Source organism: Malus sylvestris, chromosome 5 (assembly GCF_916048215.2).
Source record: "Malus sylvestris chromosome 5, drMalSylv7.2, whole genome shotgun sequence".
NCBI lineage: Eukaryota > Viridiplantae > Streptophyta > Magnoliopsida > Rosales > Rosaceae > Malus > Malus sylvestris.
Genome location: NC_062264.1, coordinates 13,202,729 through 13,218,379, shown reverse-complemented (window position 1 = coordinate 13,218,379; position 15,651 = coordinate 13,202,729). Strand labels below are relative to the sequence as shown.

The window sequence follows — 15,651 nt, the reverse complement described above, 5'->3', positions numbered from 1 at the left end:
CATACAACAGTAGGAGCGAGCATTAATCTGACCGAACCGGCCAAACTAGTTGACCCAAACTGTAGTGGCCAATTTAGTTTGGTTTGACCAAAGAAAAGTTCGAATGGTCTAAAAATAGAACCAAAGGATAATGAATTGGTTTGGTTGCAATTTTGAGTTTTTAAAAAATTGACTTAAACTTAACCGGACTGACTACTTACATATTAGTACTTAAATGAACTTAGGTTACAAGTGTAGTCTTTTTGTTAGTTAATAACTAAGTATGAATGTTGAATTTGAAGGTTGATTGAACAATAGAGATAATTGAATTGTAACCATATTTGTTATTAAACTCTGAAGGTTGATGTTATATTGAATTTTAGGATGGTTTGTTGCACTAGAAGAAAAATATCTAGCAAATTACTGAGTTTTTGTTAATGCGATTGGGCCAAAAAATTGAAAATTTGAAAAAGATAAAAGTATTGGGTTTAGGCTCAAACCAACAAAATCAAACCAAACCAAACCAAATAGTTCAACAGTAGTTTGGTTCGGTTCGTTTTCCTTAGGAAACCTTGTCAAGACCATATCGAATCAATCAAACCATTATATTGTAACTGGTTTGGTTATGGTTTAGAGGTGAAACCAATAAATCCGAACTGTGTCCACTCCTATATGAGGGCATTTGAGTCGTTTTGTAACCCTACTTATGAAAAGAAAATGCTTGCGACAAATTCACCAAATGAAAAAAAAAAAAAAAACCAGTAAAGTAAAAATTCTATGAAGTCATAAAGTTGGGACCAAACTAATTTTAGAATTTTATGAAGGTTATTAGTTAATAGAGGTGTAGTTAAAAAAATATTATTTATGGACTTATTTAACCTTAATGAATTGCATTTTCTAATTAGGATTCTTGGGCATAAACTCTAAAAACTGAAGTATTGTCCTAAACAACTTTAGATAAATTATTTAGTTCCTTTAAAACTTTTATTTGTGATATCGCATGATTTTGTACTCATTGACAATTCTTACTATGAGAATGCGTGTTTCCTTAAAAGCAACTACATCGTTGCCCTATCCCCTTGGGGACAGGCTTTGCAATTCCCTTTCCCTGCCTAGCAACTCACTTCAGTCCACTCCAATGGGTTGGGCTCCAGGTGAGCTCGAGATGTCCACCATGTAGAAATCCATGGACCTAGTCCCCAGGGGAAGTGATGCAAGACTGACGTCATGGTGATATCAACCACTAATTTTTTATTTATAAATAATAATAAAAAAATTAATTAAAAATAGAAAGAATCATAAAAAATTAATTAAAAATGTAAAGATTGTTTTATAATAAAAAGTATAAAAAAATAGTTAAAAATACAAAAAATGACAAAAGATTATAAAAAAATTAATTAAAAACAGAAAAAGAAATAAAAATAAAAAATTACAATTTTTTTCTTCTATAAGTCCACATTTCAATATATTCAAATACTTTAAACCAATTTTATATCATTATCCAAAATTATTTTATAATATAAAAATACTAATATTTTAATACGAATTGCCTAGGCTATTTAGTTTAGGCGTGGAGATGCACTTGGGCAGTTACTAGACAGAAATCCACGAGCCCCAAGAGCAGTGATGCAAGGTTGATGCCATGGTGAGGTCAGCCACTAATAAAAAATATAAATTATAAATAAAAATTATAAAAAAATTAATTAAAGATACAAAAATGTGTATAATATTTTCAAATACACAAGATTATAAAAAATTGTAATTTTTTCTATAAATACCTAACCATGTTCTTCCAGCTTACCCCACATTTTAATATTTTCAAATACTTTCAACCAATTTTTTATTATTATTTGAAATTAAAATTAAAATTATTTTTTATTAGGTAAATGACACAGAACTACCTTAACTATTAGGTCATTAACAGTTTCATACTTCATCTTTAAAAAGTTTCAATGTCATACCTCATCTACGAATTTGTTATAATTTCATACCTTCCGTCAGTTATATGTTAATTCCTCTATTAAAATGCTGACGTGGCAAGTGACGTGATAGGAGCATATTTATGCGCCTTAGTTAGCTAGTTCTTATGCATTTTAGTTATGTTTTCTTAGTTTAAAGTAGTCTTTTAAGTTAGTTTCATGTGTTTTCAGGTTTTAAGAGCATATTACATAAAATGATGCAATTTGGAGCATTTGAGAGCAAAATTGAGCTAGAATGGAGTGTATGCTTATGGAGCACAAGGAATGGACGAGTTTGAAGGTCAAAGGAGCTTAAGAAATGAAGAAATGAAAGTGAAGAACAAAGAAGTCGGAATTGGCAACCAAAGTTTCTAAAGTTGGAAGTTTCTATTTTTAGAGGTTTCCATTTTCGAGAGCTTCTATTCTTGGTTTTGGGCTTTCTAGAAGCCCTATCTACAAACCCTAACCCTAGCCCACTAATCAGCCGCACCTAGCCTTCTAGAACACCTATTTCCTTGCCTTGCAAGGCATTCTAGAAGGCCCATCTCTAACCCTAGCCGCACCTAAACCCTAGCCCATTGTCTAACCTGATTTCTTTAGGGTTTGTGGTGTCTATATATATGTGTTTTAAGCCTAAATTCGTCACCACCCCTTCACACCATTCAAACACACCTTGCCGCAACCCTAATCACCATTCTACATCACAAAACCCCATCCTACATCCATACACATCTCTGCCGCACCTTTTGGAGAAGAAGGAGAGCCTTGTCGTGCATTCCATTGATGAATGAAGGCCTCGTGCGCAAGCCATCTGCATCTTTGGGAGTTTTAAGAGTTTTTTCTTCTCTTGTTTCTGTTTTCATGTTTAATTTAAATTGCTTTTCAATTATGTTAAACATGTGGAACTAATTTCTTTTTAGTTAGAGGCGAATTTGAAGCCATGGACATATGTTTTATATGATTTGATTTCTTCCAATTATGATTTCATAAATCGTGAATGTGGTTTACTTATCTATTTGATTGATAACTTGTTTATGTATGTGGGTTGAGGGTCGACACTTAATTTGCATGCATAAACTTGATGCTAGGATATAAGGGAATTTCACCTAATCGTTATTAACTTATAGTCATAAGTAGTGAAAGTCGCTAGTCACGATTGTGTTAAGTAAATCCTAGGCAAGAGTAACATGCGTATCCCATAGTTATGAATGCCTCGTCAATGCTTATGATTTCCATTAAACTTAATGATCTTTGATATGTGTCTCTATCATGCGTATTCCATAGTTAGGGTCCTTGATAAGAATAATTTGGTTGTAATGCGTATTCCATTCAATTCAATGAATCTAGGGAAATCTGAGAATTAATTGGTGCAATCTAGTTAATTTGGGGCATTGTCATTCATGGTTTGTTGAAAGAGTAATTGGAAATTGAATCGTATGCATATGTTCATGTGTGGATAAGGAACCCTCTAACTAGTTTCTCATCATTCTATTTTATCACAATCTGTTTTGCTTTACATTTGTTTTCAAAGTTAAATTTTAAAGTTTTAATTTCGTCAAAATCAATCCCCCATTTATTTTAAAGTGTTAGATTAGTTAGAAATCAATTTAGTTTGTGTTTTTAAGTGTCTTAAGTCAAGTTTTAGTCCAATTTCGTCCAAATTAGTGTAGGTACTCAAAACTGCCCAGAAAGTGGTTTTGAGGCAGTTTTGAGTCTTTTAGTTGCTGTTTTGAGTTTTTGGTTAGTGTAGGTGTTTTAAACTCTAGTTTTGCATTAATTGAGTCTAGTTAGTGTTCTACATTATGTTTTTATGTTCTTGAGTCAGTTTCACATTGATTAGCATCCCTAGTTAATCCCCGGTTTAGAACGATCCCTATTTGCTCATATACTACAATTGTCATCCATAGGGTTTAATTTGTGTGTCAAGTCAATTTTCACATCATGACGGGACCCATTTTCTATTAAAAAATTAATTAAATATTAAAAAAAGAAAGAAACCCAAACCCAAATCCTATCCGTCCCCCTTTCAAAACCCATAACCCCCCCCCCCCGCGCGCGCGCCCTTTCTTCCTCCATCTCATCCTCCCTCCCATGATACTCCTCCCCATCCTCTTCCTCCTCCTCCTCCTCCTTTTGCTTCACTAACCTCTCCCCCACCCAAGCCCAACCTGCAACCTAGAAAAAAAAAGAAAAAAAAAGGGAAGGGAAGACGAATTGGGTCAACATTTCGAACCCGACTCTTGACCCGCCTTCGGTTATAAGAGCCACCTTCCCTTTAACCGCATCAGCCTTGAACGGCGACTCTATCTCTCTTTCTCGCTTCTCTGGAGCCCTTGTTTTCCTACAGATTTGCCTTATGCATGTTGATCAATGTGTACAGTTTGTGCGTTGCAGGTCAAAGGGGTGGAGAAGGTGGGTTGCATGGAAGGGGGGGGGGGAAGAAAGAGGTGGAGAAGGTGGGAAAGATGAAGATGGTTTTTTTTTTTTTTTTTATTCTTTATTTTTATGGGTTGCAGGTTAGGCTCGGGTAGGGGGGGAAGACGAATTGGGGTTTGGGGAAGACGGGAGGGAGGGAGAAGGGATGGAGGGTTGGGGGGTGAGGTGAGGGAATGATGGATGTGCAGAGGAAGAAGGGAGGGGGGGAGAAAGGCAGAGGGAGAAGGGATGGTCGTGAAGGAAACATTTTGTCCTAACTAAGAACAAGTAAGAACATTTGAATACATATGCAAACTATTAACACTTTAAAGTAGGCATGCATTAAAAAACAATTCATAAAACCCATGACTTTCAAAGCCTAGTATATGGTGAACCAATAAACTCTTTAACAACATTAAAGAGAAGTAAAGATTTAGAGTTTCTTTACCCTTGAAGCTCATCCTTGTTTACACAAGGGATTCACCCAAGTGGAGGGCCTTCAAGTCACCTCCATGCTCCTTGGATATTGCTTGTGATTTCCTTCTCCTTTTGTGCTCCTTTGGACTTTGTGGATGTAAGGAAAGGATCTCCAAAACACCAAAGGTTTGGTGTCTCTAAGTCTCCACACCAAGGGTTAAGTGTGAAGATGAAAATGGATGACTTAGGGAAGAAGAGATTGCTAGATTAATCTCCCTAAGTGGCCGGCCTCTTTGTAGAGAGAAAGAGAGAAAATGTTTCACCTCTTTGCCTCAAAGAAAACCCTAATTAGAAAATAGCTATAAAGTTGCTTTTAAAACACTTTTCTTTGGTGAGTGGCAAACTTGCAATTAAGCAAACTTTCACCATCTCCTCACCATGGCCGGCCTATATGTTGTGATTGGGCTTATTGCCTATTTTGTTTTAGTTGTCATACAACTTAAACATAATGGGCCTTATGGACCAAAACACTTTTGGGCCCCGAAACCCAAAACCAACTTAAAAGCCCAATACGAACCTTTCGTAAAATTAATTAACTAATTAATTAATCTTGACCATTCTTCAATTAAACCATTTAATTGCATATCCATTTCATTTAATTTCTTCACTATCACCCTTACTCGGTGTACGATCCATTAGGTTCCAATTAGCGAGGTAGTGGGCGATTGTTACTCTTAACGATCGATTATGAATTGAAACCACATTTCAATTCTCCCTTTTATGATTAGTGTTTCCTAATCATTAGGGCTTCCACAAACCATGAGTGACACCTAGCAGTATGTCATGGTTACCCAAGCTAAGTAGAATTGGTTGGAGAACCTATCCAGTTACAACTACAATGCAATACGGTCATTCTCTAATACAATACTCTTAATCACATTGTTTTAGTGATAGTTTGTTTCATGTCTACTATCCAATGTGATACAAATCTATATGATTCCCTTGAATATGATTTGGAACAAACTTCCTAAGTCATATTCATATGCTTTGGCCAAAGACTTTAGAATCATATCTTAGAGTATACTCCTTCCACCATGGAAGGTTAGAGATCCCTTGTTGTGCATTCATATGCCTACATGACTAGATAACTTGACCCCAACAATGCCGTGGACACTCCGAGGGAATGCCGTTGACATGATCAAAGATCAAGGACCTAACCATTAGACATCTATGATGCCTCAGGTCAAAGGACTACTTTGCATATTGCAACTTTCGAGTTCTTACATGACATGTATGTTCGAACTCTCTTTTGATCGTTGTTCAGTGTACTCGATTACTCTTTCGAGCACCTATGTGTTTGTCTTAGTGTCCAACACCAAATGACTTGAGACTAGTCATATTCACGCTTGAGTCGACATAACACATACTAACCTTAGCGGATTGTCAATACCCAATTGGTAATCCTATGGCTAGGAACGTTTTAGGAATGAACATAAGAGCATGGTCTCGATAATCTAACTCACTTAGATCACTTGTCTCTTAGATCAAATACATCCCTTGGATTCCCTTATTACTTAAACACATGATACAATAAATAGTGATTAACAATAAGCTTTGCCCTTCATTAAATATATAAAAGTTTAATACATTAAGTATTCCAAAAAGCTATTACATCAAATGAGTGGCTTTGTGGGCATACTTCCAACAGGTCGGGGAAGATGGGTGTGGGTTGTTTTTTTTTTTAGGGTAAATTATTATTTTAATAATATTTTATTAAATTTTTAATAGAAAATGGGCCCCGTCTCAATCCACGTCAGCATTTAATAGATGAATTAACAGACAATTGACAAGAGGTATGAAATTGTAACAAATTCGTAGATGAGGTATTAGGGGTGGGTTGGAAAAACCGAATACCGAAAAAAATCAAGAACCGAACTAAACTGAGGCTGAAAAAACTGAACTGAAAAAAAAACCGAACCGAATTTGGTTGGTTCGATTTTGGTTTTGAGGTATGAAAATCAGACCGGACTGAAACGAACCGAAATATGAAAATAAAATATAAATACTCAAAACCTGCTGAAGTGAAGATTCGAACCCCTTCCGTCCAGGTTGGGGATAGCTCCTTCAAACCAACTTTACTGTAGGCTTTGTATTGCTATAATTGTACCAGTATATTATTTATAAGTATTCTAATCTTAATGTTTTATAAAATTTATAAGGTTTACAAACCCTAGCCGTCACTTCTTTTCATTCTCAAACACTCTCCCTCTCTCTCTCATCTGCTGCTCTTCCTCTCTGCTTCCTCAGTCTCTCTTTCCCTCCTTCTTCTCTTCCTCCCTTCAACTCTCCTTCCTCTCTTCCTCTTTCCAACCTGCCAATTCCATGGTTGTAACATGGATCTTACTTTTTTAAAGGATTACCACAAGAGGCGTAGGGTTTGTGATGAATTTATTTGACAATCCCCATTTTTTCCCTCTCCAAATCTTACGCCTCTTGTCTCTCTGCTCCTCGTCTGATAGACTCTCTCTGTGGACTTTCACCTACAACAACAACAACTTCTTCACTCTTTTCTAATATTCCTATGGAGGTCGCACCAGACATCAATCTTTGTTCCTCCGGATTTCTTTAACAGTAAGTATTCAATTTCCTCTTTTTTTTTTCTTTTTCTTGATTAATTATTTGAGTGCTGAAAATGGTATTTTTATTTTTTTATTTTTTTATGTATTGATTAATAGTTTTTATTTCTTTGGTTTGTTGACTATGTTATGTGAATTTATATGTTGACTATGCTTTGTGAATTTTTGAAGAAAAATTGGCTTATGTTGTTCTTGGATTTGTGTTTGTGGAGCCCTATGTGGTAAAGATCTTTGGTTTTTGGATCTTTATTTTTATTAAACCCTTGGATCTCATTTGTTTGGTTGTGTTCGGACAGGTGCTCGTGGTCGGATGTTACAATCGGAGAGGCGTCGGTTGGTTGGTGGCGAGGGTTTGTGCTAGTAGGGATGCTCGGTGGTGGGTGCTACAGTAGAAGCCTAGGTTTTCTTTTGTTGTATTTTATGGCTTGGGCCTTTACTGTTTATTAGATCTATTGGGCTAGTTTGGCAGGTCCTCTTTTGGGCTAGTTTACTACTATCCAGATCTAAAATAATAATAATAATGAAAAAAACTGAATCGGACCGAAACCAAACCGAAAAAAACCGAAAAAAAATTTGAACCGAACCCAAATTTCGGTTTGGTTTCAGTTTTGGCAAAAAACTGAATCGTTTCGAACTGAACCCAGCCCTATGAGGTATGGCATTGAAACTTTTTAAAGACGAGGTATGAAACTGTTAATGACCCAATAGTTGAGGTAGTTTTATGTAATTTACCCTTTTTTATTTTACAAAATAAAAAGTATTAATATTTTAATATGAATTGCCTGGACTATTCAGTTTTTGGGTGGAGATGTGCTTTGGCAGTTATTGTTCACTATAGGCAGTTATTGTTCATTTAACGGGATTGAATTGCTTTTAGCCCATAGGGCCTAGCAACAATGGAACTTGTGACAGCTTGTCCCTAATTTTACGATTTTATAAATTTTAAAAGTGAATTTGGAGTTATGGTTAAAGTTTTACGGAACTACGAATCCGAAAAGTCCGTTGGTAGGGATACTATTTATTATTTTACACATTTCTCATAATTGTATTGTTACTATTTTAATATTAGTTGATAGAAAATTGAGGAAAAAGAAGAAGGAACTAGAGAAGGGGAAAAATAAAGGAGGAAATAAGAGGCAGAACTGCCCAATCGTGGAAGAGGAAGGAGGGAAATGAGCAGCCAATGAGGATGAGAGATGGAGAGGATGGCCAATCAGAAAGAGGGAAATGAGACAAAAGGAGAGATAAAGGAAAAGAAGGACACGGGCTGACCCGTACACACTTACCGAACCCACGCGACCCGATGATTTTTCGTCATTTTTTTGGCATTTTTCCGATGATCTTAGGTTAACTACCACCTGGAAATCAATCACCATCATCATCTCTTCAGTCAACACCAAAGATTGTTGGGGTTTGGCCTTGTATCACGAAGAACAGAACCGATGGTTCCAAGGGTACCATGGTAGAAATAAGCTGACCGTGAAAGCAACGTTGAATACCACCACCACCAAAACACTTCTTTGTAGGTCAGGAGCAAAGCCCAAACAGTTTTAGGGGCGGTGGTGTTTCAGATTGATCGAATTGAAGAACACCCAAATTCTAGGGTTTTGGTGGCTTCGTTGAGATTTGAAGCTTTTTCCAGCCAAATTGGACTTGGCCACATGTATAAAACTTGCTCTACTCATTGAGATCTTCATTTTTGTGAAGTTTGAGAATTTTTAGAAATAGTTGGATTTTCCGGCGAGTCGGGACGGCAGACCGGCGTGTACGGCGATGCATGGCAGCTGCGTGTGGGCCGAGGCATTCCCTGACCTTCCTAGACTAAATTTGATTCTACAATTCCGTATGTGAAGTCCGATTGACGAATTTTCATCGTTTGAACCTAATTTGATTAAAGTTCGTCACTTGACCATTTTATGAATCGACGATCCAACCGTTGGATCGTCACCAAACTTTAATACATTATAGTACGTAATATTTGAGGATATTATAAACTTATGGATCGGGAATCCGACGTACAGATCATCCTGAATCAGATTTGTAAGTTCATAAAATAAAATGTGAACTGCCACTTGAATTTACAATTGGCGGAGGTCCAACTGTTGGATCGTAATGAAAATTTAGAATGGTGTTTTAGAAGCATAATGTGGATCTTTAGAAGTTACGGATAAAAATTTTGAGATGCAGATCTTCCGGATTGAGTTGCGTAGGGTTGTGGACCCTACCGTCGATCTTTGACCGAAGGTTGACTTTAGGTGAATGGGTCTCAAATCATTCTAGAACGTCCTTGGGATGTGTTTTATGTAAGTTGTGTATTCTATCGATAAGAGTTCTGAGATGTGACTGAATATTTGTTCTAGGGGACGATTGTTCGTGACGCCTCAATATTTGTGCTAGGGAGTTGTAGCACGGACCTCAGGTATTTTCCTTTTTATAGTGTGTGTGTGTGTGTGTGTGTGTGTGTGTGTGTGTGTGTGTGTGTGTGTGTATGCTCTACGGTTTCCAGAAACATTTTTATATGAATTATGATTTGAATGCCATGTCGTGAATGAATTATATTTTTAGTATTTCATTACTATTGTTATGCATTATATGGAATGATGCTACGGAGGCTCAGGTAAGCTTCAGATGAGTTAGTATGTGAATGATTGGTATGCATGTATTTATTTAGAGCTCATCATGGCTGCACCCCGATATTAGTGCTCCTACCCGAGGCTAGGGCACAGTCCTTCACGTGTTTGTTCACCTCCTGCACCGCATGCTCACCTTGGATCCAAGTTTGGTGCTAGCCCTGTCGTACAGGCCACAATAGGTGGTTCCAACTCGTAGGTGACCCGCGATTATTCGCATAGACTTCACGTGATCGTAGCACTTGAGCGTACATATTTATACCCAGCCTATTGTACAGGTCACATCAGGTGACTCCGACTCATGTGCTAGCCTAGGTTGATGGACTATAGTTCCAGTCGTACAAGCCACATTAGGTGACTTCGACTGACATGTTATTTTATATTGATTCTACACCTAACTTACACTTAATATTGCTGAGATATTATGACATGGCCTACTTAGGATTTCATTGGTCTTGTGCATTGGTTTTCATACCTACGTAGTATTATTTTCTGGAAACTATCCAGGTTTTACGGCGAGGGGTTATAGTGTTTTCAAAAGGTTTTTATTAAAACTTTATTTTTAGGCCCACTCACACTTGTTTTTCGCCCCTCCAGGTTATAGTAGTTGAGTTTCCTTATCGACGAAGATTCTTGGCATATCCCAGTATAGGTGGCTACCTATGATAGTATAATCCTTATCTTACCTTACTGTACTTTACTTATGCTCTGTAATCACGTGTGAAATGGGTACATTCCCACTCACAGCGCACTCGTGTACTTAGACACTTTTATGTTTAAATTTATTCACTTCTGCCATATCACTACACTTTATGGCTTTGTCACCTTCAAGGTGTCGGCCAGCACAATTCGATTTGGAGTCCTAGTGGACTTTTCGGGTCAGGGTGTGTCAGAACTGCTCTAAGATGGGACAAAGAAAAATTATAATTTATTATAATGTAGAGTTTATTCTTATACATAATTGGTCCTAAGTTGGGACAAAAGTTTTTTATGACATTTTGAAGGAGGTTTTTTCTTTATAGGGTATCATTTTATAGAGATTTTACTGTACAAAACTTTTCTTTACCACTTCTTGTTCAACAAAGGATGAAAATCGAACCTTCAATCTCTTCTAATTTTTTGATACAGAATATTTCTAGACTAGCAATTACATATCGGCTTGTGGGCTGTCAACATGCACATATAAAAAAGATAAGCTGTCTTGGTTCGCATTTAGAGTGCTTTAATAAGCTATCCTCTATTTATGTTCATTAGAGTGGTTTTCTCTGTTCTGAACGAACATCAAATAAAATAGATAAATATATAGTTAAATTTAAAGATATCATCTGCAACGCAGCATCAACAATATTGTATATATTTACTCAAATTGTACAAACAAACATAGCCAATGTCACCAATGATCCTTTTACATTATCTAGAGCTTATATACCATTGACTACTCCATTAGAATTGTCATGTAAAACCGAAAAAGAAAACACACATACACAAACACTATTACAAAGTAATTAAAGCATTGATACAAATTAAGCTTAAGCAACTCACTAGCCAGGCAAATATAAAATATTGTTTGGTTTCAAGTACCAATCTATAGTACCTAATAGTTTTCGATATGATAAAGTTTTCAAACATTTAGTCGATATTTGGTAACATCAAAATATAATGTAGATTGGTACTCGATACCAGTCAAATCACTCTAAGCATAAAACTGTGTTTCCATGCATATGCAATTACAAATTGACAGCAATATTTCTACTATTGAGCTGGCAATGGCACCCAAACTAGATTATCAGAAGGAAAGAAATGGCAGACCGGGGAGCTTCCAGGTTGAGTACCAAGCACACTGAACGCCACATGATCAGGATCCCACTGAGAAGTATCAAAGTGACAAACGGCAGCAGCTTCAACTTTCTCTCCATTCTCCCCGGCAAGCAAAACTTGATACAACCTGTTCTCACTCTCCTGGCTATGGCAGTAGAAAACTGCATAAGGGTAAGGCATGGTGTGGCAAGCAATCATTTTAGGAGCCCAGATCTCTTTGGGAGCTTCCGAAAAGGTGTAATTTTGCAAAAGGGTGGTTGAGTCCTTGAGCTGAGTGGTGGTTAAGACTTTGAATTGGGTATTTTGTCCAAAGAGGGCAGCGACAAAATCAAGCATGGATTCTAACGAGGTAGCACAAAATTTGGCCTCTCCTTTGATGGGTTGAAGGTCACATTGGGTTAGTGTGTATTCGATGGCTTTGGCTTGGGTAGAGTCTTGGGGGAAAGAGAAGAGTTGAAGAAGGTATGGGAGGTTTGAGATTGAGAAAGGAATGGAATCAGCTTCTTCTCTGGCCAAAAGTCTTGGAGACGTGGAAGAGCTATTTTTTGAGAAGTATATGGGCATTTTTTTGCCTCGTTTGAGATCTTTTGGGGTGAAGAAAACATTTAGGGCAGGGTCCATGTGATCCATGTGAGATGATGAACGACCATCATCACCGCCTTGATGTAAATCAATGGAGTCTTCTTTTTTGATGTCTTTCCCATTTCCAAGAGTAATAATCTTCCTGCCACTGCTTCCTTGTGCATTCTGGAGATTATATATTCAAACTTAAATCATTCAGAATATGTATATATATACACACACACACCAACTCCTAACAAAAATTACAAAAACTAACCAAAAAAATAAATAAAAAGAACACAAAAATATAACAAAATATTTATGTTACAGAAGAGAATTTCTTTATATCTGTGTCGATGAATATAAGAAAATTCAAGAAACTTTGATGAATTGGTGAAAATTAATACCTAAGTGCACAATAGGTACTTAAATTGATTCTCAGAAAAATGAACACAAAAAAACTTACCAATAAAACAAGTAGTGCGTATGAGACGAGGCTCCAAGAAACAAATGAAAGACGCATTTCTACTTCAATTGTCTTGATATTTTTTCTTCTTTCTTTCTTATATATCTGCAGTGCAAGTAAGGGAGCAATACTTGTATGAAGGACTTAGATTAATGCAAGTGGAAATCTTTAAATCATCTTATTAAATTAGTATAATGCAGTACGTATGCAAATTTTTTCTATCTGGTACAAAGGAGAAGATGAGTTTTTTTTTTCCTCTTATTATTGTAATTTTTTATTTCGTGTCACCTTTTATTATTGTACTTCATTCATTGTTTCTAGCACTGCTGTCTTAATAATATTTATCTTCGCTTGAAATTAGAAAGTCTCATGTTTGATTAAATGGCGACTTTGATACTTAATTATGACTGACTCAGCCTACATTCCTAAAATATAATATTATTGTATGAAAAAGAAAATTATAAGTATTTTTTTTAAATTTTAAACAAATGGAGAGGTAAAATATTGATTATATCCTTGTATAAATTAGTGTAAATTCTGTAGAATATCACTTGTATGATTGTATATATAATAGAATGAATATCATCAAAATATATGCAAATCAAAACTTTAACTTGTATTTTCTTTTTCTTTGGATCGTCATTGTTTAGAGGGTGGTGTTGTCCACACACCCTTTTTATTTTTTGATTGTCGGATCAAATGAATTGAAGAAGCTATTAATACTCTCTGGCTTTGTGATCAAAAGACAAAAATTAACAAAGAGTGTGTGGGAGGTAAAAATAGACATGTGGATAGCACCATACTTGTATAAATAATCATGCCGTTTATATAAGACTTGAATTCGAACATTCTCCAGCTAAATGAGGGAGTAGAACTCAGATGGAATGGGTTCCTTATCACAAACATGGCATTCCGGATCAGTTATATAAATTAGTGGCATGGGATCATTGGGGTGCCACAATCGCGGTGACCCGGTCGGATGGAACTCTCCCTCCAAATGGAGACTAGCTAAATGTCAATAAACCAAGCAAGGATGGTGAGTGTCAGATCGAAAAAAAATTTGAGTGGCTAATTTATATCATCAAGGGTTCTGCCTCCTTTAGACCTTGAAATGTTCCACGGTCAGCAAAATCTTTAGAATTTTGGTGAAACAGTGCTACTTGATGAACTTTGGTTGCGGTAAGAATTCAGTTCTGGCGCTGTCCTTCACAAGTTTCTTCCATGATCTTATACTTTTTCACTCCCACTAAGTTTAGTCAGCTTCTGGAGTTACATGTTTACTCTTTAACATGTGATCATCATCATATTATCAATTAAAAAGAACGCAGTAATTATCTCTCAGAATGAGGCCTTTTCAACTATGTAGTTGCTTAATTACTTGCTTGTTGATATTACTTCACTTTACCAACAATCTATTTTGATATTATTTGTAAAATAAACTATTATCTGAAGCAAAAATACTTATTTCGGTTAGTTTTTTTTTCTTCTCTCTTGCCTTTCATTTTTGTGGATTTGTAGAAAAAAGCTTTTGATAATTTGGTCTAATGGTATCTAATCCTCATCTTATTAGATTTCTAAACTCAAGTCGCATTCACGATTGTTGCCATGCAATTAAAAAAAAAAAGACTTTTGTACATAAAATCTCAATAATTATGTAATTTTTGCTTTGGAAAAAGAACATATAAGTAAACCCTAGATGTGTCCTAGTTTTGTTTTTTGTTTGTTTTGTTTTCTTTTGATGGAGGTGCGTCCTAGTTCATTGTACGAACACTGAACAACTTCAGCTATATTTATATACCCGTTTTCTGTCAGTTTCAAACACCAACTAAATATCTTCCAAATCTACTGAGATAAGCAAAAGAAATCTCCAAAGTGCATGAAAGAATTATGCGGTTCAATTCACACACAGAACTTTGACCAAAACAAAAATTCACTCAAAAAATCTTATAGGCATCTCCAAAAATTAGTTTAGAAATATGTCAATACTCATTGAAAGTCTGCCACCACTATACAAAGTCACTATCCTCACCCCGACAATATTCACATCAAATTGGTCATCGTGGCAAAAATAAACCTTTCAACGGATTAGAAATTCCTGAGAAAGTGATAAACATTAGCATCAGATAGATTAGATTGGTCAGACCATTCCAACCAATTGTAAGAGTACATGCATATCTTAGAATACATTAGAAGCCACCCTTTTACCAGAACTTGAACGTAGAAAACAATATAGGCAAGGACCTTCCAAAACACCTATTTTACTTTATTGATCACACTCCTAATTTTCATTATTTTGTTATTTTGTTTTATGATGCAAAATAATTAATGTTATAATGCAAGTTTACATCATTGTGTTCTGTGTGCCCCTTAATTAATTGGTGAAATTGAATTTCAACGATAATGTGTCTTTTTGCAACATGTATGTATACACATTAATATAACGTGATCTCTAATTAATAAAATAACCTATATTATTATTATACAGGAAGAAAACCACAAAGTACAACTAGAACTAAAGTTGACTTTGTAAACAAAAATGTACAAGAGCTACTACATTATTAACTTGGATTATTGATTATGTTTATTTTGAATATATCTAATTACGTATTCACAATTTTTTTTGTTTAATTAATGGTTGCCCCTTTTACACGACTGCAGGGGTTGCCCCTGTTAGTTTTGGAGGAATACAAGTTTTTATTGGTATAATTAATTTTCCAGCTAATGGAAATTAAACTTACTGACTGTAAAACCCCACACACACATATACATAC

The 15,651-nt window shown here is 35.8% G+C and overlaps 1 protein-coding gene across 1 annotated transcript; it reads right to left on the bottom strand.

Annotated features, from left to right (window-relative positions):
* Positions 1–11,416: 11,416 nt before the first annotated feature.
* Positions 11,417–13,110, bottom strand: LOC126623697 (BURP domain protein USPL1-like). Its single transcript, XM_050292654.1, has 2 exons — positions 12,881–13,110; positions 11,417–12,600 (listed from the first exon to the last, which is right to left on the bottom strand). Exons 1-2 carry the CDS (start codon positions 12,935–12,937, stop codon positions 11,788–11,790), a joined length of 870 nt encoding a protein of 289 aa, XP_050148611.1. The 5' UTR covers positions 12,938–13,110; the 3' UTR covers positions 11,417–11,787.
* Positions 13,111–15,651: the final 2,541 nt, after the last annotated feature.